The sequence below is a fragment of the Melanerpes formicivorus genome, unplaced genomic scaffold, assembly GCF_026170545.1.
Source record: "Melanerpes formicivorus ecotype bairdi unplaced genomic scaffold, bMelFor1.0.p_v2 SCAF_95, whole genome shotgun sequence".
NCBI classification, from domain to species: domain Eukaryota; kingdom Metazoa; phylum Chordata; class Aves; order Piciformes; family Picidae; genus Melanerpes; species Melanerpes formicivorus.
This window is the reverse complement of record NW_027142447.1, coordinates 1538100-1561528: the sequence shown is the minus strand read 5'-3', so window position 1 is coordinate 1561528 and position 23429 is coordinate 1538100. Positions and strand designations below refer to the sequence as shown.

Here is a 23429-nt window from a genome sequence, read left to right as displayed (position 1 = left end):
TATTCTAATTCCATTCCTATTCTATTCTATTCTATTCTATTCTATTCTATTCTATTCTATTCTATTCTATTCTATTCTATTCTATTCTATTCCTATTCTATTCCACTCTATTCTAATTCCATTCCATTCCATTCCATTCCATTCCATTCCATTCCATTCCATTCCATTCCATTCCATTCCATTCCATTCCACTCTACTCTATTCTACTCTATTTTGCATCTCTTTTTAGGACCGAGCCCTACGTCCATTCAGCTACAAGAACCAGCAGGAGCTGTGGTCCCATGCTACGAACTGTGGGCACACAGACAGATTACAGGGATGGTGAAGCCCAGACAGATCCCTATTCCCCTGAATATGTAGTTCCCAGTGGCTCCTTCCCTGAACTTCTGACGCTTGCTACACTTGCTTGGGGTGAGTAGTGAAATCCAGATACATGGTCACAATCATGTGGCCCCTTTAGCAGAGAGGTTGGTTGGGCTTTTTTCAGTGTCAGGTTTCAAGGTTATTGCCACCTTTGATCTTTTCTGACTTCATAGTGCTGTGCTGGGGAATTTCATAAAGAGTTTTGTGATCATTCAATATAAAAAGGTCATGGAATCATAGGTTACTAGGTTGAAGGGACCTCAAGCATCATTTGGTCCAAGTTTGCTTAGCAAAAGCCCAGTCATATGTTTTACAAATCTGAACTAAGAGCAGCTCTTCGATTTACTTAGTATCATGGTATTGTAGTATCACAGTATCAGTCAGGGATGGGAAGGACCACAAGGATCATCTAGTTCCAACCCCCTGCCATGGCCAGGGACATCCCACACTAGATCAGCCTGGCCACAGCCTCAGCCAGCCTGGGCTTAAACACCTCCAGGGATGGGGCCCCAACCACCTCCCTGGACAACCCATTCCAGGGCTTCACCACTCTCATGGGGAAGAACTTCCTCCTCACCTCCAGCCTGAATCTCCCCACCTCCAGCTTCATTCCATTCCCCCTAGTCCTAGCACTACCTGAGATCCTGACAAGTCCCTCCCCAGCCTTCTTGTAGCCCCCTTCAGATACTGGAAGGCCACAATTAGGTCACCTGGGAGCCTTCTCTTCTCCAGACTGAACAGCCCCAACTCCTTCAGTCTGTCCTCACAGGAGAGGTGCTCCAGCCCTCTGATCATCCTTGTGGCCCTTCTCTGGACACTTTCCAGCACCTCCACAGCCCTCTTGGAATAGGGGCTCCAGAACTGGAGGCAGTACTCCAGGTGGGGTCTCACCAGAGCTGAGTAGAGGGGGAGAATCACCTCCCTTGCCCTGCTGGCCACACTTTTCCTGATGCAGCCCAGGATCTGATTGGCTTTCCGGGCTGCAAGTGCACACTGAGAGCTCCTGTTGAGCATTTTGTCCACCAGCACCCCCAAGTCTCTCTCCTCAGGGCTGCTTTCCAGCCAGTCACTGCCCAGCCTGGACTTGTGCCTGGGATTGCCTCAACCCAGCTGCAGGACCCTGCACTTGCTCTTGTTCTTCTTATGTTTAATGTATGGTATTATGCCCATCCAGCCCTCTGGTACTTTGTGGTGGTGGGTGGTTGCTGGATTCACCACTCCTCTAAAGAGCTGCTGCTTCTTTTCCCTGTAAGGTCAGGGGCTGCCAGCCAGACAAGCCGAGGTGGAGATGATTGAACGTGCCCGGGAAAAACGTGCATGGGAAGCAAATCTTCCAGCCATGGACAGTGCTTCAAACATTGCAAAGAGGAGGAAGATGATGGATCATATGGAGAGAAAGGAGTGGGCCTTCAGAGAACAGGAAATAGAAAAGTAGGAGTCCAATGATAGCCTTTATTTCTTTCAATTATTGGCTGAATAGAGAGAAGGAACCAAAAAGTTTAAGGGATTGGCTTAAGGGTACAAGCCTCCTGTTGCTGTGAAAGCCTCCTGATTTTGGGAAGGGATATTTTCTGTTAAATTTCATATGAGACCATAATACCACTCCCATGACACTTTTCAGCAGTGCCAAACTCCCTTTTTAAAAGGAAAGATTACACAGGAGCTATGCAGTGGGAGCCAGGCCTGAAGTAACCAGTTGGCCTGCTGTATGATGGTGACAGCGTTGCACAGAACACTGTACAGTACAGGAGGTCATACCTGGCCTTTCCTTGTAGGTTGCAGGAGGTTCGACTGGAGGTCTTAAAGAGGCTGCTGCAAAGGCAAGAGGAGAATCAGAATAAGCTGCATGCCAAGCGCTTGCAGTACCACTGGCAAAACCATCAGAAGGCTAAGGAAGAGAACATAAAGAAGGTTCATCATGACTGTGCACTGAGTAAGTTTGAAAGAGGGAGCAGTATGAGACTTAGTTTTCAGACAAACCATTTCTATTTTCACAAGGTTGCAGTCTTACTTCAGGATAGAACAGAACAGAATAAGAACAGAATAGAATATAGAATAGAATAGAATAGAATAGAATAGAATAGAATAGAATAGAATAGAATAGAATAGAATAGAATAGACCAGGTTGGAAGAGACCTTCAAGATCATCGCATCCAACTTATCATCCAACACTACCTAATCAACTAAACCATGCAACCAAGCACCCTATCAAGTTTCCTCCTGAACACCTCCAGTGATGGTCACTCCACCACCTCCTCAGGCAGCCCATTCCAATGGGCAATCACTCTCTCTGGGTAGAACTTCCTCCTAACCTCCAGCCTAAACCTCCCCTGGCACAGCTTGAGACTGTGTCCTCTTCTCCCAGGCAGCCAGCACCAGAACAAGAGGACACAGTCTCAGGCTGTGCCAGGGGAGGTTTAGGTTGGATGTTAGGAAGAAGTTCTACACAGAGAGAGTGATTGCCCGTTGGAATGGGCTGCCCAGGGAGGTGGTGGAGTCACCATCAGTGGAGGTGTTCAGGAGGAGACTTGATGGGGTGCTTGGTGCCATGGGTTAGCTGTTTGGGTGGGTTGGATGGGTTGATAGGTTGGACATGATGATCTTGAAGGTCTCTTCCAACCTATTCTATTCTATTCTATTCTATTCTATTCTACTCCAATTCTATTCCAATTCTATTCTATTCTATTCTATTCTATTCTATTCTATTCTATTCTATTCTATTCTATTCTATTCTATTCTATTCTATTCTATTCTATTCTTCTGGTGCTGGTTGCCTGGGAGAAGAGACCAACCTCTGCCTGGCTACAACCTCCCTTCAGGCAGTTGTAGAGAGCAATAAGGTCACCCCTGAGCCTCCTTTTCTCCAGGCTAAGCAACCCCAGCTCCCACAATGTAATTGCCCATGGCCAGCATTTATTCTGCTCCAACAGGTCGTGTTTTTGTACTAACCAGCAAAAGCTCTTAGGAGTTTCCACAGACAAGGCTTTTTTAGAGCTACATGTGTGAAAACCCTTCTCACATTGTGTTTCCATTTCAGTGCTCAGGAAACTGATAGCTCAGAGGAAGAATGTGATGGGGAAGCTGGAGAGACGAGATATCATCAAAGAGTATACTGACTTTGCATCAGAGACATATGCTCCTCTGTCTAGACATGGTTATTTCCCAGACAACCATGCTGAACGCTACGTGGTAAGAAGCTTCTATCTTGACACCTTTGCAGGTAAGGCATTTAGGAAGATTTGGGTTTGCACAGGTTATTAACAAAACTCAAATTTCCCCACTGGTCCATTACTTAATCACTCTTTGTATTTCTTAGGCCTTTGTGAGCTGGAAGCGTCTCTCCCAGATTATGTCACCCAGGTCAAGAGTAAAGCTCCAAAACCTAAGTACACTACCACTGAGACTGGGTATATTAAAAGATCAGCAAGGCTGGAGGTGACGCTGGCACAAGTTCATCAGGTATGGAGCTGCATCCAGCAGCATGGCAGCTCCTCGTAGATTTGAGCTGCTCAGAAATGCAATTAGAAAGGCACACTTTTGAGCATTCTCCCCATTTAGAATAGAATAGGATAGGATAGAATAGAATAGAATAGAATAGAATAGAATAGAATAGAATAGAATAGAATAGAATAGAATAGAATAGAATAGAATAGAATAGAATAGAATAGAATAGAATAGAATAGAATAGAATAGAATAGGATAGAATAGAACAGAACAGAATAGAATAGAATAGACCAGACCAGACCAGACCAGGTTGGAAGAGGCCTTCAAGATCATCGCATCCATCCTATCACCCAGCACCATCTAATCAACTAACCCATGGCACCAAGCACCCTATCAAGTCTCCTCCTGAACACCTCCAGTGATGGTGACTCCACCACCTCCCTGGGCAGCACATTCCAACGGGCAATCACTCTCTCTGTGTAGAACTTCTTGCTAACCTCCAGCCTAAACCTCCCCTGGCACAGCTTGAGACTGTGTCTTCTTGTTCTGATGCTGGTTGCCTGGGAGAAGAGACCAACCTCTGCCTGTCTACAACCTCCCTTCAGGTAGTTGTAGAGAGCAATAAGGTCTCCCCTGAGCCTCCTCTTCTCCAGGCTAAGCAACCCCAGCTCCCTCAGCCTCTCCTCACAGGGCTGGTTCCAAATCCCTCACCACCTTTGTTGCCCTTCTCTGGACACCTTCCAGCAACTCAACCTCCTTCCTAAACTGAGGGGTAAACTCCTATTTTCTGTAAGACAGCTGTAATAGTTATGATTATGAAAAAATTAATAAGGGAAACAAAGAATCATAGAATAGAATCATAGAATCAACCAGGTTGGAAAAGACCTGAGAGATCATCAAGTCCAACCTATTACCTAATACCTACCGCCTCATGACTAACTAAACCATGGCTTCAAGTGCCACATCCAATCCTTTTTAGAACACCTCCAGGGATGGTGACTCCACCACCTCCCTGGGCAGCACATTCCAATGGCCAATTACTCTTTCTCTGAAGAACTTTCTCCTCACCTCCAGCCTAAACTTCCCACACAGAACCCCACAGAATCACAGAAAACATCCAATTGGAAGAGACCTCAAAGATCATCCAGCCCAACCTTTGACCCAGCACTGAAGAGTTGACACTAAACTGTGTCTCTTAAGCACAAGGTCCACATGCTGCTTAAACACCTCCAGGGATAGTGTCTCCACCACTGCCCTGGGCAGATCATGCCAATGTTTGGTAGCCCTCTCTGTAAAGAAATACTTCCTAATATTCAGCCTGAACCTCCCCTGGCACAGCTTGAAACCATTTCCTCTAGTCCTGTCACTTGTCACCAAGGAGAAGAGGCTGGGCCACCCCTTGCTCCAACCTACCTTCATGTAGTTGTAGAGAGCAATGAGGTCTCAACTCAAACTTCTCTTTTTCAGACTGAACAACCCCAGCTCTCTCAGCCACTCCTCATAGCTCATCTCCTCCAGGCCTTGCTGCACATGCTCCAGCAGCTCACTATCCTTCTTGTAGTGAGAAGCCCAGAACTTAACACTATACTCAAGGTGTGGCCTCACCAGTGCTGAGCACAGGGGGACAATCGCCTCCCTGTTGCTACTGGCCACAGTGTTTCTAATATAAGCTAGGATGCCATTGGCCTTCTTGGCCACCTGGGCACACTGCTGACTCATATGTAATCCACAGCCAACTAATACCCCCAGGTCCCTCTCCTAGTTGCAGCTTTTCATCTACACATTCCCAAGTCTGTAGTTTACCATGGGTTTGTTGTGACCCAGATGGAGGACCTGGCACTTGGCCTTGCTGAACTTCAGACAGTTAGCTTTGTCCCATTGGTCTAACCTGTCCAGGCCCCACTGTAAATCTTCCCTACCCTCTAGCAGATAAACTTATCATAGTATCATAGTATCATTCAGGGTTGGAAGGGACCACAAGGATCATCTAGTTCCAACCCCCCTGCCATGGGCAGGGACACCCCACACTAGATCAGCTTGGCCACAGCCTCATCCAGCCTGGGCTTAAACACCTCCAGGGATGGGGCCTCGACCACCTCCCTGGACAACCCATTCCAGGGCTTCACCACTCTCATGGGGAAGAACTTCCTCCTCACCTCCGGCCTCAATCTCCCCACCTCCAGCTTCATTCCATTCCCCCTAGTCCTATCACTACCTGAGATCCTGAGCAGTCCCTCCCCAGCCTTCTTGGAGCCCCGCTTCAGATACTGGAAGGCCACAATGAGGTCACCTCGGAGCCTTCTCTTCTGCAGACTGAACAGCCCCAACTCCTTCAGTCTGTCCTCATAGGAGAGGTGCTCCAGCCCTCTGCTCATCCTTGTGGCCCTTCTCTGGACACCTTCCAGCACCTCCAGATCCCTCTTGCAATAGGGGCTCCAGAACTGGAGGCAGTACTCCAGGTGGGGTCTCAGCAGAGCTGAGCAGAGGGGGAGAATCACCTCCCTTGCCCTGCTGGCCACACTTCTCTTGCTGGAGCCCAGGATCTGATTGGCTTTGCGGGCTGCAAGTGCACACTGACTTGGTCTCTCATCACCGTTGTTCCCCAACAGCATCATCTGATATGCAAAGATGCTAATGTTGCCCTTCTGCACATCTTAATTCATCACAACTGGTCATGCAGATGAGTTGTCCATATCTGCAGTTAACCACTGAGGAAAGAACTGCCTCATTTGCATCTGCAATCACAATGTCTGGAAGGTACACGTGCTTTTAAGTGTGCAGCTTGTGATGCTTTTGAGGGTTACCTTCTCTTGCAATCAGGCAGGTTCTTGGTTGGCTGAAAAACACTGCATTTCATTTGTGCAGCTTGGCAGCTCATGCTTTATTTAGGGAAGAAATATTTCCTGATTGGAAATCATGTGTATAGCTTCCTTGGTTTAGGGGAATTTAATAATCCCTATGCAGGCAGTAACTCTCCACTAATGAATTCTAGATTCAAGTCCTGTTCTGACAAAAATCAGTCCTGTTATCTGAGATTTAAATTCCACTGGATCTTCTACAAAGATGAAACACTGCATGTGATGATGATGATGATGATGGTTATTATTATTATTATTCAGGAGGAAGTTTTTCAAAGAAGATCTTGAGTGCTGCAGGCACTGTTCAAGAGCTAAGGGCATTGATTTACTGCGGTTTTAGAGGAGAAGACAACAGCAGTATTGATGGGGTTGGAGCTTGGGTGGATTATGCATAAATTGCAAGTAGTGGCTGTTAGCTTAGCTTTAAGAGCAGACAGCAAATATATCTTACCTCCCAAAGGAAGTAAAATAAAGACTCTCTCACACAGGGCTGGAAAGAGTTGGAAGTAAAAGGGAAGTGCCCTCCACAGCTATATACAGGTATTACAAAATACCCAAATTTCATAGTATCATAGTATCAGTCAGGGTTGGAAGGGACCACAAGGATCATCTAGTTCCAACCCCCCCTGCCATGGGCAGGGACACCCCACACTACATCAGCCTGGCCACAGCCTCATCCAGCCTGGGCTTAAACACCTCCAGGGATGGGGCCTCAACCACCTCCCTGGACAACCCATTCCAGGGCTTCACCACTCTCATGGGGAAGAACTTTCTCCTCACCTCCAGCCTGAATCTCCCCACCTCCAGCTTCATTCCATTTCCCCTAGTCCTATCACTGCCTGAGATCCTGACAAGTCCCTCCCCAGCCTTCTTGTAGGCCCCCTTCAGATACTGAAGGCCACAATGAGGTCACCTCAGAGCCTTCTCTTCTCCAGACTGAACAGCCCCAACTCCTTCAGCCTGTCCTCATAGGAGAGGTGCTCCAGCCCTCTGCTCATCCTCCTGGCCCTTCTCTGGACACCTTCCAGCACCTCCAGATCCCTCTTGTAATAGGGGCTCCAGAACTGGAGGCAGTACTCCAGGTGGGGTCTCCCCAGAGCTGAGCAGAGGGGGAGAATCACCTCCCTTGCCCTGCTGGCCACACTTCTCCTGATGCAGCTAAACCATGGCTCCAAGTGCCACATCCAATCCCTTTTTGAACACCTTCAGGGACAGTGACTCTACTACCTCCCTGGGCAGCACATTCCAATGGCCAATCTCTCTTTCTGGGAAGAACTTTCTCCTCACCTTGAGCCTAAACCTCCCGTGGTGCAGCTTGAGACTGTGTCCTCTTGTTCTGGTGCTGGTTGCCTGGAAGAGACCAACTCCCTCCTGGCCACAACCTCCCTTCAGGGAGTTGTAGACAGCAATAAGGTCTCCCCTGGGCTTCCTCTTCTCCAGGCTAAGCAACCCCAGCTCCCTCAGCCTCTCCTCACAGGGCTGTGCTCAAGGCCTCTCCCCAGCCTTGTTGCCCTTCTCTGGACACATTCAAGAGTCTCAAAGTCCTTCTTAAATTGAGGGGTCCAGAACTGGACACAGGACTCAAGGTGTGGCCTAACCAGTGCTGAGTACAGGGGCACAATGACTTCCCTACTCCTGCTGGCTACAGTATTCCTGATCCAGGCCAGGATGGCCACACCGCTGGGCCCTGGGTCATTTGGTTCAAACCTGGACAATAGTAGCATATCACACAAAGACCTTTCACTGAGGAAGAGCCACAGGACAACATGCTCTTCAAATTACCTCCTTCATAAAATCCCCTGCTTGCAGAAAAATCTCCTGCCCTTCAGAAAGAATCGTTATAGCCATAGTTAAAAACAAAGAATTATACCCCTAGTTAAAAGCATTCTGTAGTGAGATGTAAACTGTAATGAAATTGTGCTATCCTCACCCTTTTTTCATGTTGTGGAAGAATCTTCTGTCTTACAGGAAAGAGGAATATAGTGTGGGGTGTCCCTGCCCATGGCAGGGGGGTTGGAACTAGATGATCCTTGTGGTCCCTTCCAACCCTGAATGATACTATGATACTATGCTACTATGCTTAATGGTTTTGTCACTGCATAATGAAAGTAACACACACACACACCAGGCTCTGCTTGCATACAGGTCAGTGTTGGATTGTTTCAATTAAATTCCTGTTTTAAAATGAGGAAAATACATTTGAAATGTGCCTCTAGTGACTCTCTAATACAATATACTCTTAAGTACATACCAATTTTAGATCAATTTAGGGTGACTCATCCTATGCAGTTGCTGGTGAAATTTAATCATAGAATCATCATAGAAGGTTGGAAGGGACCTTAGAGATCGTCTACTCCAACCTCCCTGCCTTGGGCAGGGCCACCTCTCAACTAGGCTGCTCAAGGCCTCATCCAGCCTGGCCTTGAACACCCCAAGGGAGGAGGTGTCCACAGCCTCCCTGGGCAACATATTCCATAGTGAAATAACACTCACTTCCTTCTTACATATGATTCGAATGTCCCATTGGTATCTTCTGACCAACCAATGGCCTCCTCTGCTAACCTTAGTCAGCTTTTCAGTTGATGTGCAGTAAGAAATAGAAGCCATAAGCCTGCAAAAGGCAAAATACTCTCATCTCCTTGTAGCTGGTGTGATCAGCAGCAGTCAGCATCTAGAGGAATGGCCTTATTGTGTTGTTCTGTCCAGCCCAATTCTGATTAAGTTGTATGTCTATTCCAGGCACTACTGGAGAAGAAGAATAAAGTCAAGGAGCTAAAGAAGCCCCTCAGTTCCCTAGGAAAAGCAGAAAGAGTAGAGAAGCCTATTCCTCACCCACCCACTCCAGTCCTGGAAAGTCCATCAATTGTAAGTGGGCTGGCTTTAACATGGGTTTTTCCCCCCCCCACCTTGATCCCTAATTGTTTTCTGCATGGTGGTTAAAGAAATGCCCAGAGAAGGAATGAAGTGACCTTTATCTTTCTTTGTGTGAGAAATAGCTGCTGCTTTTTCTTCAGACTCTCCCAGTCTCTTTTTACTCCATATACTAGCAAAGAAGTGAAAAGCTTTTACAGTATCCCTTGGCCAAATCTTTGATTAAACTTTATTTTAAGAAGGCAGAAATTATTAGACATGTGAGTCCCTGGTGCTTGGGGAACAAAAAGAGAGAATCAGATGGGATGGAATGGAATGGAATGGAATGGAATGGAATGGAATGGAATGGAATGGAATAGAATAGAATAGAATAGAATAGAATAGAATAGGGTAGGAATAGAGTAGGAATAGAGTAGGAATGGAATGGAATGGAATGGAATAGAATAGAATAGAATAGAATAGGAATAGAGTAGGAATGGAATGGAATGGAATGGAATGGAATGGAATAGAATAGAATAGAATAGAATAGAATAGAATAGAATAGAATAGAATAGAATAGAATAGAATAGAATAGAATAGACCAGGTTGGAAAAGACCTTTGAGATCATCAAGTCCAGTCTATCATCCAACACCATCTAATCAAATAAACCATGGCACCAAGTGCCTCATCCAGTCTCTTCCCAAACACCTCCAGTGATGGTGACTCCACCACCTCCCTGGGCAACACATTCCAATGGCCAATCTCTCTTTCTGGGAAGAACTTCTTCCTAACATCCAGCCTAAACCTCCCCTGGTGCAGCTTGAGACTGTGTCCTCTTGTTCTGGTGCTGGTTGCCTGGGAGAAGAGACCAACCCCCACCTGGCTACAACCTCCCTTCAGATAGTGGTAGACAGCAAGAAGGTCTCCCCTGAGCCTCCTCTTCTCCAGGCTAAGCAACCTTAACTCTCTCATCCTCTCCTCATAGGGCTTAATGATGATGATGATTACTCAGTGTCTTTCAGCCTTCTAATCTTAAAACACAATTGTAATCTAGTGGAGCAATTAAGTTTAGCCTCATGAAAGTTAGTGAGACTTTGGGTGCTTAGCTGTGAGTATGAACTTCATTTATTTGTTGGAGTGAAGCTCTTGTCAAATGCAGGATACAGTGCTTGATGAGCATGCTGCAGTTCACAGAAAATTACTCTTCTGCAGAGGCAGAAATAGCAGTCATGATGTGTCATGGGGGATGTGATATGCTGCAGGAACCCCCCAGCTTTTTAGGGGAGCTGCAACTTCTCCTTTTTTAAAGTAATGTATTTAAGGGCTGTTTGCCCCAGTGGATTGCTTTGTCTGCCTATGATCACCATTTTTATGGTGGTAGTAAGAATCAGACACAGTCACCATTCAAACTTGTGAATTTGAGAGTCCCATAGCCATGAAACTGAGAGAAAGTCTTACTAGATCATTCATGGTGTCTTCCCTTGTGCAATATGATGTTCTATGTTTCATACACTATGCTTTAAGATGACAAATACACCTCATTGGGAGGAGCTTTCCACAGCTTTACTAACTCCTAGGTGTTAGGGATTGCATTGCAGTGGTAGCTTTGCAACATTTACATTTAGCAGTTCAGCAAATGTTTAAAGTATTTCCAGGTGACTTAGAAAGACATCAGCAAGATTTATCCCCCAGTGGCAGTCACTCTTGATCATGTTTGCAGAATGTTGCTTCTTAAACAAGATTTCCAATGCAATACAATTCCACCTGAAGGAGTTCTGACAGCATTTGGTTTCTTTTCAAGTATTATTTGTGAGCCCATGAAAGAGCGGAGCTCCATCTGTAACATCAGGCCAGTTCAGACACTGAAGGGTAGCAGAATCCAAGTGAGATTTCTCCTACCAGCTGGCCTCAAGTAGCACTGAAAGCAAGGCTCTCCTCTGTTAATGCTTCCTTTCCTGCCATACACAGATAATCAAATCATAACCAACTGCTAAGTGCACCAGCCTCTTCCTGCTGGAGTTGAGGACCTCAAAAGGCAAGTGTGGCAGTCACAAACAGGTGACATGGACCACAAAGGCTGTAAAAGAAAAGTGGAGAGAGAGAGAATGGGGGTGCCACTGCAGGCCTCCTCAAATCCTCTCCCCCAGTCACTTCTTACGCACTCACTAGCCACAAGAAGCTCACAGAGCACCTCTGAATTCCTTCACCTGTTTTTCTCCCAGCCCCTTCCTAGTTTTCACCCTGCTCCTAGATCTTTCTATATCCTTAATTCCTCCCTCTCTTGGTTTTTTTTTTTTGTTTGCTTTGGTTTTTTTTGCTTGATTTCTGGTTTTTTCCACTGCAGGGTATGACAGACTTTACATCTCTGCTTATTCTTTCCTGCTGGTCTGTGGCAGGCAAATGGAGAAGCTGATGACTACCCTTGCTAAGGCATTATTTGCAGCACTGAATAACAGGGAAGAAAAGAAAGAAAAGGGGAAAAGAAATGCATCTCACAAAACTGTAACCAAAACCTCAGGTTGGCTTACCTGTCCAGAGTGTGTGTCACCTCCATTTCCCAAACTCCTTGAAGGGCTTTCACACTGTAGCCAGGTGGTGTGATCAGGGTTTAGCTTTCTAACTGGACTGGAAAGCCATCCCTTCTTTCTAGTGAAAAAGAACCTGCCACATCTTAAGGCAGTCCTTTGGCTGGTCCTGCTTTGTTCCTCCTGCATGGTGGTGTGAAAAGGCTTCCTTTTGCATTTGGAAAACTTCAATCTTCCACACCTAAGAAAAAAAAACAGATACCAAGATTCCAGCCCACGACTTCTCTCATCCCACACTCTTCCCTGTTTTTCCAGCACTTCTAAAATACCACATTTCAATGCAGACCTCACAGGCTCTTTATTAAAAACACTTCCTTGCCATTTTTAGAGGTATTTTTATCTTTCCCAGGCACCCAATGAGCTTTTTTCCTTCTGCTACTGTCAACTCCAGACCAGAAGCTGTGCTTCTATTTGAAATCAATCCTTTCTAATTCTTTCCCCCTCTTTTCTCTTGTGGTCATGTTCCCTTTCCCACTATACTCTATCATTCTTCCAAGCTGGTTTCAGTCTCACAATCCTAGGCCAGTGAAGCTCTCCAAGAGACAAATCACAACATAATGCAATTCACAACATAATGCAATTAATTTTCCTTCTGAACTATCACTTCCTGAGTCATAAATTTACTGAGCTACTCTGTTAAAGGCCACCACTGGGATAAATATGAGAAGAAAAATGTTCCCTTTTACTTTAATCCCCCTATTTATGGTCAACAGCTCTCTTGTACCTCCTTCAACAGTACTTCCATATCATAGTTTCATAGTTTCATAGTTTCATTCAGGGTTGGAAGGGACCACAAGGATCATCTAGTTCCAACCCCCCTGCCATGGGCAGGGACACCCCACACTACATCAGGCTGGACAGAGCCTCATCCAGCCTGGGCTTAAACACCTCCAGGGACAGGGCCTCGACCATCTCCCTGGACAACCCATTCCAGGGTTTCACCACTCTCATGGTGAAGAACCTCCTCCTCACATCTAGCCTCAATCTCCCCACCTCCAGCTTCATTCCATTCCCCCTAGTCCTGTCACTACCTGAGGGTCTTCACCTGTTCATGTAGCTGATGCCCTTTGTGCAAACTCAGATTGTCAGTCAAGCTACAAATAGTGCTTTGGATGTGTCCAGTCATTTCCTCCATCAACATCTCCTTGTCTCTAGTCACTCATCTCTAAAGACCCTCTAAAATCTCACACAGAATGTAATTGCAGAGCCTTTCTCCTCCATCTCTTGTAAAACATGGACATACATGTCACTCTGACTCACCTTCCTTTCCCTGGAAATTAGAAGCACAGTGTGAAACAACTGAGACAAAGCTGGATAGGAGCTGGAATTTTTGACAGTTACATGGACAGTCTCTAGAAAGCTCAGCCTCCAAAGAAGTAATTAATGATGATGTGGATGTTCTTTGTGCTTTGGCAGGAGGAAGAGGAAACAGAACTGGCAGTGATCTGTCTGCAGAAGTTGCTCCGAGGCAGAGCCATCCAGAACATGGTATTCTGTCTCTCTTTGGTTGTGCCTCTGCAGAATGATGGTGGGAACGACTGAAAGCGTGTTTGCAATCTTAACTTCCACAGCACTAATCAAGGGTAATGAGGCTTCAGCAGTATGTTCTCCTGTGTGCTATTTGGAGTCCTCCAAGGCTGAAGTCTTTGCTCTCCAGCCCAAATTTCTTCCAGGAACTTCTAGGTTCCTACACATGGCTGTGAGTGTCTCCCTGTTCCTGCCACCCCCTACACTCAGCTGTTTAATTAGATGCTTCAAAGCAGAATTACTCAAATGGCAAAATCCAGACTAGGTCTGGGCCATGAGTACATGTTGCCTTGATTAAGCCAAGATCCCAGGCACAAGAAGCCTCCTACATCCCAGCAGGGCAGCTTGTATTTCATCCCATCTTTCCAGTTTCCTGTGATGGTGAGCTGAACCTTAGACTGAGCAGCTGAAGCACCCTACCACCATGATTCCCAGCAAGTGCAGGATTCTGCTTTCAGTGGAGCAGAAATGGGCCTGGGTAAGAATCCATGCCTTGTGGTCTTTATGGTCAGACCAGGCCAGAAGGTTTGTTTTCATGCCTGCTGAGAATATAATTGATATCCTCCTTTGCATTAATTGCTTAATGCTTTTGAAGTGTTTCCACATGGGCCCCTGACCTGAGCTTTGACAAACAATGTGATACCAGGAAGGTGGTGGCTGGAGGAGGCATATAGACTTCCTAGGTTTTGTTCAGTTCTGTGGTGGATCTATGAGAAGGATGCTTTAGGCCATTGCAGGACTGTTGCCTTTCACATCTTGAAATGTCCCATTATCTTAGGAACTTCCATCCAGCTAATACTGGATCAGAAGTGTGTGACTCCAAGAGGTCTGTGGTGATGGGTTGGACTTGATGATCTTTGAGGTCTCTTCCAGCCTTGGTGATTCTGTGATTCTGTGACCCTGAGAATGATGTGAGCAGCGTTGAAGTGATCCTTTGTTGCTGTTGAAAGTCCTTTTGGAAGAGAGGGTGACTGAAAGTAAGACAGTGTCAGGGAAGGGCTGGGCCACATAACCCCCATAACAGATACAGCAGCAGTTTCAGCCACCAATTTACTGCTTTGAACTGCTGCTGGACTCCCTCAAAAATGAAAGTCAGACAACAGCAGACGTTTAAACAGGAGACAGCTAACCCTGGAATGAGGAAAAGGGGCAGTGCTCACACAGGGAAGCTTTGATGTTGAGGCTGATGGAACAGGATATTCAGAAGGCTGCTGCCCTTTTCACTCGACAGCGGTGTTGCTGTTCTGCATTCCAGTGGTTTGAGTTCTGGGTGAAGCCTAACAGAATTAAAGGTAAAAACTGTAATAAAGCAGGAAGAGAGCATCTGCACTTCACAGAAGAAAGCTTCAACTTTAATCTTCTGTGCAGGAGGGTTTGGGCAAGGTTTACTTGGCAGCTGTAGTGTTTACCTAAACGTGGACACAAATTCCTTACGGACAACTAGGTCCTGGAAACAGCCAGCTGCAGTTTGGAGAAGAAGGGTGTGCTGTGCTGGCAAAACGTGTTGTCTGTGTTCTTCACTTAATGTGCTTGCTTGTTTGGGTTTGTTTTGAAAGATGTTTGAAGAAAAGGAGAAGCGGCTGGAACTGATCCAGGAGCTGCGCACCACTCACGCACTCCAGGAGGACGGACAGCTGCTTTTGAAGGCAGAGGCTGAAAGGATGCTGGCTCTACAGCAGCAGCATAGCTTGCAGATGGACAAGGTTTGCCTGTGTAGATGAGAAGTTCATCACAGAAAGAGTGATTGGCCATGGGAATGTGCTGCCCACGGAGGTGGTGGAGTCACCATCACTGGAGGTGTTTAAGAAGAGACTGGATGAGGCACTTGGTGCCATGGTTTAGTTGATTAGATGGTGCTGGGTGATAGGTTGGACTCGATGATCTCTTAAGGTCTTTTCCAACCTGGTTAATTCCATTCCATTCCATTCCATTCCATTCCATTCCATTCCATTCCATTCCATTCCATTCCATTCCATTCCATTCCATTCCATTCCATTCCATTCCTACTCTGTTTCTATTCTATTCTATTCTATTCTATTCTATTCTATTCTATTCTATTCTATATCAGATACTGAAGATATAGTTTAGTTTAGGCTGGAGGTGAGGAGAAAGTTCTTCACAGAGAGAGTTGTTAGAGATCTCAAAGGTCTTTTCCAACCTGGATTCTCTTTTCTCTTCTCCGAACCTCTCCTCTCCGAACCTCTCCTCTCCGAACCGAACCTCTCCTCTCCTCTCCGAACCTCTCCTCTCCGAACCTCTCCTCTCCGAACCTCTCCGAACTGAACCTCTCCGAACCTCTCCTCTCCTCTCCTCTCCTCTCCGAACCTCTCCTCTCCCCTCCCCTCCCCTCCCCTCCTCTTCCCCTCTCCCTCTCCTCTCCCTCTCCTATTCCATTCCATTCCATTCCATTCCATTCCATTCCATTCCATTCCATTCCATTCCATTCCTGATGCACAACACTGTCCTGACCTGTGCTTGCAGCACCACTACATTTGATGTCTTTATGTTTTCTGTTCTCTGCAGCACAGAAAGCACCCAAGTAACGAAAAGCCTCTCCTAGCGCAAGTCAAGCGCTGAGTGCCTGAGGGGCTAGAATTGCTCCCTCACTGATGGTGGGGAATTGGGGGAATCTCAGAAGCAGACTGGGGTGCTGTGACCACAGCTGCTACCCTGGCTGTACTTGCCTTGTTTGCAGACAGAGCACTTATTTATATTTACAGAGCTCTGAACAAACTGCAGTCAGACCAACCTCACTTTCCCCACCTTTCAGTCTGTTTGCCTGATGCTGTGACCTGGCACCACAATATGTGCTTACCACTCACAGATGTTTTACTGAATGGGTGTTCCTGCTCTGTCATTTCCCTGTCCCTTTTCTAGCTTGGTACCCTCTCAAGCAGTAAACATCACAAAAGAAGCCAAAGTGGGCTTACTCTTGGGATTGAAACTTCTAGGACTACAGCAATGGTATCACCTTGTTGTACTTACCGCTGTTGAGAAGAGCAGAGAAATTTTGGGCTCCATCCTCTGCCAAGGATCTAGCAAGAGCTAGGGGTGCAAATTTTCATCCTTCTTCCTTGCAGGGTCACAGCCTTCCCAAGTGAGTCAAATGGCAGATGCTGGTCTGAAATGGATCATATCTTTATCTTTATTTTGTCCAGCCTTCACTGCATCTCAGATGTGCAGTAATTCCACATTCCTGCAGGCTTTCCTGTAGGGTTTCCTACTCTCCTATTTTTTTAGTGATCAGCTGTGAGGCAATTCTGCAGCTTCCAGGCTATGATAATAACATCCACTGGCCAGCTGGCCTGGTGGAGACCACTGCTTCCTGCTGGGTGGGCAGCCACAAAATTTCCCCTCAGATCTCAGGAACAATTGAGCTAGGTGACTATGTTTCACTGTTTATTGTTTCCAGATGCTCCTCCACACACAGGGAGCCCAGGTGTGGAAAGCAGACATTTTCTACTAAGAAATAAGGAGGAAAATAAAAGGCTTAGGTGTTAGGAACTTGAAATGCTCCTTCTGTTCTGGAAGCCCAAGTAAGGGTGGAGGAGAGAGCAGTTCAGACACCATAATGACATTCATAGAGGAGAGGAAGCAAATGGTAGAGGTGCTGACCTCTGATCTCGGAATTGCCTTTTGGGAGAGCTACTATCCCCCTCTGCTGGTATCTACCTCTTCTCCTCTTGCACTTCTTTTTCACTGTCTCTTAGGGCACACAGTCCAAGGCTCTGCTCTTGCATTTCTTTTATCACTATGTCTTGGGGCACACAGTCCAAAGCTCTGCTCTTGCATTTCTTTTTCACTGTGTCTTGGGGCACACAGTCCAAGGCTCTGCTCTTGCATTTCTTTTTCACTGTCTCTTAGGGCACACAGTCCAAGGCTCTCCTCTTGCATTTCTTTTTCACTGTGTCTTGGGGCAAACAGTCTAAGGCTCTGCTCTTGCATTTCTTTTTTTCACTGTCTCTTGGGGCACACAGTCCAAGGCTCTGCTCTTGCATTTCTTTTTCACTGTCTCTTAGGGCACACAGTCCAAGGCTCTGCTCTTGCATTTCTTTTTCACTGTGTCTTGGGGCACACAGTCCAAGGCTCTGCCCTTGCATTTCTTTTTCACTGTGTCTTGGGGCACACAGTCCAAGGCTCTGCTCTTGCATTTCTTTTTCACTGTGTCTTGGGGCACACAGTCCAAGGCTTAGGTCTTCAAACATGTTGAACTTTTAAACCCTCTGGAACACCTGTGCAGGTGTTTTCTTTGTGTGGCTGTTTAGAAAGTCACTGATGACTCTCAGTTCTGTGGCTTTTGGGGGTCACTTTTTGGTTTTCACCCTTTCCAGTATAAAAACAGGCTTTTTCCAATAAATGCTTCCTGCAGAAAGAGGGCAAAACCTCCAGATAAAACCATCAAAGATGAGAGACTAAAATTTTCCAGCCCTGAATGTAACAAAAGCCTAAACCAAGAGTGTTCCTGGGTTGTTTCCCTCCATTTCACACCAGTTTTAGATACAGCACCTGGAGCAATAAAGAGGAAGCAGTACTTTAATTCCACATTATCCTTCCCTGTGGGCTGCTGCAGTTAATGCATTGCTGTCCTCCATCTTAAACACCCACAGGCTGTGCACTGTCACTCCTAGGTGTGTGCAACACTTAGAATCCCATTTTCTTTGAAACACTGCATGAACAAATGTCACAGCAGTATAAGAAAGCTGCTTTATTACTACTTGCCAGGGATAATTCAGCTCCATTTTGGGTTTCATGGTCAAGTTTACTCCGCTGTTGCCTGTTTATTCCAACAGAAACACAGCATCCCAGCCAGTTCCAGCCATTCCCTCCTGGAGATAATGAACTTACCATAGATCATGTCCCTTTCCAATAGTGCAATCACACATACCCAAGCCATAAAACAGGATATGCTTGGAACAAGGAGTGAATGCCACAGTCATGCTGAACACCTGGAATTAAGTCTCAGCTCTCACAGTCTTTCTGATAAAATAAAAAATAAACCTTTATTAGAATAAACCAAACCAGGTTGGAAGAGACCTTCAAGATCACCATGTCCAACCCATCAACCAATCCAACCCACCCAAACAGCTAACCCATGGCACCAAGCACCCCAGCAAGTCTCCTTCTGAACACCTGCAATGACAGCGACTCCACCACCTCCCTGGGCAGCCCATTCCAATGGGCAATCACTCTCTCTGTATAGAACTTCTTCCTAACATCTAACCTGAACCTCCCCTGGCGCAGCCTGAGACTGTGTCCTCTTGTTCTGGTACTGGCTGCCTGGGAGAAGAGACCAACATCCACCTGTCTACAACCTCCCTTCAGGTAGTTGTAGAGAGTGATAAGGTCACCACTGAGTCTCCTCTTCTCCAGGCTGAGCAACCCCAGCTCCCTCAGCCTCTCCTCACAGGGCTGTGCTCCAAACCCCTCCCCAGCTTTGTTGCTCTTCTCTGGCCTTGTTCCAGCAAGTCAACCTCCTTCCTAAACTGAGGGGCCCAGAACTGGACACAGTACTCGAGGTGTGGCCTAACCAGTGCAGTGTACAGGGGCAGAATGAGCTCCCTGCTCCTGCTGGCCACACTGTTCCTGATGCAGGCCAGGATGCCATTGGCCTTCTTGGCTGCCTGGGCACACTGCAGTCTCATGTTCAGCCTACCATCGACCAGCACCCCCAGGTCCCTCTCTGCCTGGCTGCTCTCCAGCCACTCTGACCCCAGCCTGTAGCACTGCATGGGGTTGCTGTGGCCAATGTGCAGAACCTGGCACTTGGATGTGTTCAATCTCATGCCCTTGGACTCTGCCCATCTGTCCAGCCTGTCGAGGTCCCTCTGCAGAGCCTCTCTACCCTCCATTATGTTCCATTACCATGATGTTCCATTACCTGGAACTTTGAGTTCCTGCTTGTAGGTCTGCAAACTCAGTGTAATGGCTGCTGATTTGAATCTGTTAGCAGTCAGTAACTTGCACAATGTTGGGTGACAGCTGAGTCCCTAAACTGTAGGGACTGATGGTTGCTGAGTAACTTTGGTCACATCATGAATATCCAACCAAAGACAAATCCTGTCACTGAGGTGGCTTTCATCTGCAACAAACATTTTGTATCCTCAGGAGAGGACAGGAATGTGGCTGTACTCACAGTTGCAGTTTCCTCAATCTCTTCTCAAGCTTCCTACTGGTAAAGATTGAGGGTTTCCATTCCATATGCTAGAAGGAAGCTTCATTTGCAACTTTTGATCCTGTTTCTCTGTTCTGGTCTGGTTCAGCTTATCACAGAATGATGGAGGGTATGCAGCTGAAGTAATTTAATTGTCACTCTTACACCTCTCCTTTCTTGGTCTGGGCAGTGGGGCATTCCTTGGTAACAAGCAGATGGCCTAAGCAACTGCTCCAGAGAGTGGTGGTGCATGGTGCCACACCCAGCTGGCAGCCAGGCACTAGTGCTGTGCCCCAAGGATCAGTGCTGGGCCCCATGCTCTTTAACATCTTCATTGAAGATCTGGATGAGGGCATTGAGTCCATCAGCAGTAAAATTGCAGATGACACCAAGCTGGGGGCAGGAGTTGATCTGCTGGAGGGTAGAGAGGCTCTGCAGAGGGACCTCGACAGGCTGGACAGATGGGCAGAGTCCAAGGGCATGAGATTGAACACATCCAAGTGCCAGGTTCTGCACATTGGCCACAGCAAACCCATGCAGTGCTACAGGCTGGGGTCAGAGTGGCTGGAGAGCGGCCAGGTAGAGAGGGACCTGGGGGTACTGGTTGATGGTAGGCTGAACAGGAGCCTGCAGTGTGCCAAGGTGGCCAAGAAGGAAAATGGCATCCTGGCCTGCATCAGGAACAGTGTGGCCAGCAGGAGCAGGGAAGTCATTGTGCCCTGTGCTTAGCACTGGTTAGGCCACACCTTGAGTCCTGTGTCCTGTTCTGGGCCCCTCAGTTTAGGAAAGATGTTGAGTTGCTGGAAGGTGTCCAGAGAAGGGCAACAAAGCTGGGGAGGGGTCTGGAACACAAGCCCTATGAGGAGAGACTGAGGGAGCTGGGGTTGCTTAGCCTGGAGAAGAGGAGACTCAGGGGGAGACCTTATTGCTCTCTACAACTACCTGAAGGGAGGTTGTAGACAGGCAGAGGTTGGTCTCTTCTCCCAGGCAACCAGCACCAGAACAAGAGGACACAGTCTCAGGCTGCACCAGGGGATGCTTAGGCTGGAGGTTAGGAAGAAATTCTACACAGAGAGAGTGATTGCCCATTGGAATGTGCTGCCCAGGGAGGTGGTGGAGTCACCATCATTGGAGGTGTTCAGGAGGAGACTTGATAGGTTGCTTGGTGCCGTGGTTTAGTTGATTAGATGGTGTTGGATGATAGGTTGGACTTGATGATCTTGAAGGTCTCTTCCAACCTATTCTATTCTATTCTATTTATTCTATTCTATTCTATTCTATTCTATTCTATTCTATTCTATTCTATTCTATTCTATTCTATTCTATTCTATTCTATTCTATTCTATTCTACTCTACTCTACTCTACTCTACTCTACTGTACTCTGAGCCAGAAAACCAGTCTGTAATACCTGGCATACAGCACATCTTGTGCTTCATCTCCTTCCACACACCCAACCATAGGGGCTGCTTGTCCTAGCGCGACAGTGTGGGGACCATTGCTGCCCTGCCTCGTTTTGCCATCTCTCACTGTCTTTACATCATCAAAGCCTGCACCCAGGCCCACTACATGATGCAGAATCCAGGCCAGCACATGTAAAGCAAGAATGCAAAACTCCTAGGGTTGTCTCATGGCAACTCTGAGTGGGTGTTGCAGAGCTGTTTCACATGCCTGTGGTAGTTCTGGGACTCTGAGCAACATTCCTGGGGTTTGTAACACTATTCTTTGTTGGTTTGCTTTTTTCCAAAGCTGTCATCCATAGAAAACCGCTTGGCTGGGGAAGAAGGAAGGGCACTGGCCAGCATGTTTGATTTTCTGTCCAAAGAGCTGGTGAGGCTGCAGGAGGAACGGAAGATCCACGCTTTTGTCATGCTGGCCGAGAGGGAGAGGCGGATGCGGGAGGCGGAGGAGAGCGGACGGCGTCAGGTGGAGGAGAGGCGGCGACAGGAAGAGGATGAGATTTTCAGACAGGCAAGAGAGGGAGACTGGTGGCACTGTGGGCGGTCTGGAGGAACTGCCTCCTTGTGGGAAGGTCCAGATGGAAGGGAGGTGCTTCACATCCAGCTGGTGACAGTGTTAAAATTGAATGGAAAAGCTTAGCGAAGGAAGGGTCGTTCCCTCCTGAAAGAATCATGCCCGTTACATTAAGGATTACCTGAACACAGGATCACAGAATGTTAGGGCTGGAAGAGAGCCTGAAAGATCATCCAGTCCAACCCCCCTGCCGGAGCAGGAGCACCTAGAGCAGATCACACGGGAACACATCCAGGCAGGGCTTGAATATCTCCACAGAGGGAGACTCCACAGCCCCCCTGGGCAGCCTGTTCCAGTCTTCTATCTGCCTCACAGGGAAGAAAGGTTCCCTCATGTTTCCATGGAACTTCCTATGCCTCAACTTCCACCCATGGCTCCTTGTCCTGTCATTGGGCATTGCTCCATCCTCTTGGCAATCACCCTTCACATACTAATAAACATTAATGAGGCCACTCCTCAGTCTCGTCTCCTCCAAGCTAAAGAGCCCCAGCTGCTTCAGTCTCTCCTCATAAGGAAGATGTTCCATTCCCTTAATAATTTTTGTGGCTCTGCACTGGACTCTTTCAGGCAGTTCCTTGAGTTCCTCCTTGAACTGAGAGGCCCAGAACTGGACACAATATCCAGATGCAGCCCCACCAGGGCAGAGTAGAGGGGGAGGAGAACCTCTCTCGACCTACTAACCATACCCTTTCTAATACACCCCAGAGTGGCATCAGCCTTCTTGGCCACCAGAGCACACTGCTGGCTCCTGGTCAAACACCCCTACAAACAGCCCTGTATTATGAATGGATGTAGGTTTCTAAATTTCCCCCACAACCCCCTTTGGAGGACAGGTGTACCTAGCTCATCATTAGGAATAATGTTTTCTTAGCACTTGGTCTGTCCAGCACAACTATTAGCTGCTTTCCTAGGAGGGAGGCCTTTAAGCAGGGCTTTCCCCCCCCAAATGGACTGCAGATAACAAGAAGCAATACAATTATTTTGATAATGGATCACATACCCTTGAAATCCAGAAACAGAATTCCTGAGTTACCATATTCTACAACTCTTCTATGGTCCTGTTCCTGTTCCCTAGCTCCTGACTGCATGAAGCATATTTCTCCCAGTTCAAAGGAGTGAGTGGGAGCCTAATTGACTAACCCAATAATTTCCAACCTTTGTGGGAGGAGGTTAATACCAAGAGAGTCTGGTATTATGTTTATTTCTCTTTTAATTTTAGCTTCTCCTCTTTTCTGCATCACTGAGTGGGAAGCAAGGAGGGTCAAAGCACCATAAGCTTATGCCCTTGAAACTAGCATTAGGAAAACACCCATTCCTAGAGTCTCCACTCTACAACCATTATAAGGAATCCAATCATCTTACCTTGGTTGTATTTGTGTTACTTTGACTGGCTTGATGGAGCTTTTCCCATCAGGATTTGGCTGAATGAATGCTGATTGAGCCCAGAGAGTGGTGGTGAATGGTGCCACATCCAGCTGGTGGCCAGTGAGTAGTGCAGTCCCGCAGGGATCAGTGCTGGGCCCCATCCTCTTTAACATCTTTATTGATGATCTGGATGAGGGCATTGAGTCCATCAGCAGTAAATTTGCAGATGACACCAAGCTGGGGGCAGGAGTTG

The 23429-nt window shown here is 47.0% G+C and overlaps 1 protein-coding gene across 3 annotated transcripts in view; it reads left to right on the top strand.

Moving 5' to 3' along the window:
- CFAP91 (cilia and flagella associated protein 91) overlaps positions 1–23429 on the top strand; it is a 49677-nt gene that overhangs the window by 12796 nt on the left and 13452 nt on the right. For all 3 annotated transcript variants that reach the window (XM_068165943.1, XM_068165945.1, XM_068165944.1), the window contains 9 exons: positions 230–411; positions 1617–1794; positions 2139–2296; positions 3401–3583; positions 3680–3822; positions 9405–9530; positions 13518–13589; positions 15185–15331; positions 21527–21748. In XM_068165943.1, coding sequence (XP_068022044.1) covers positions 230–411; positions 1617–1794; positions 2139–2296; positions 3401–3583; positions 3680–3822; positions 9405–9530; positions 13518–13589; positions 15185–15331; positions 21527–21748 — 1411 coding nt within the window. The remainder of the gene's footprint in view (positions 1–229; positions 412–1616; positions 1795–2138; positions 2297–3400; positions 3584–3679; positions 3823–9404; positions 9531–13517; positions 13590–15184; positions 15332–21526; positions 21749–23429) is intronic.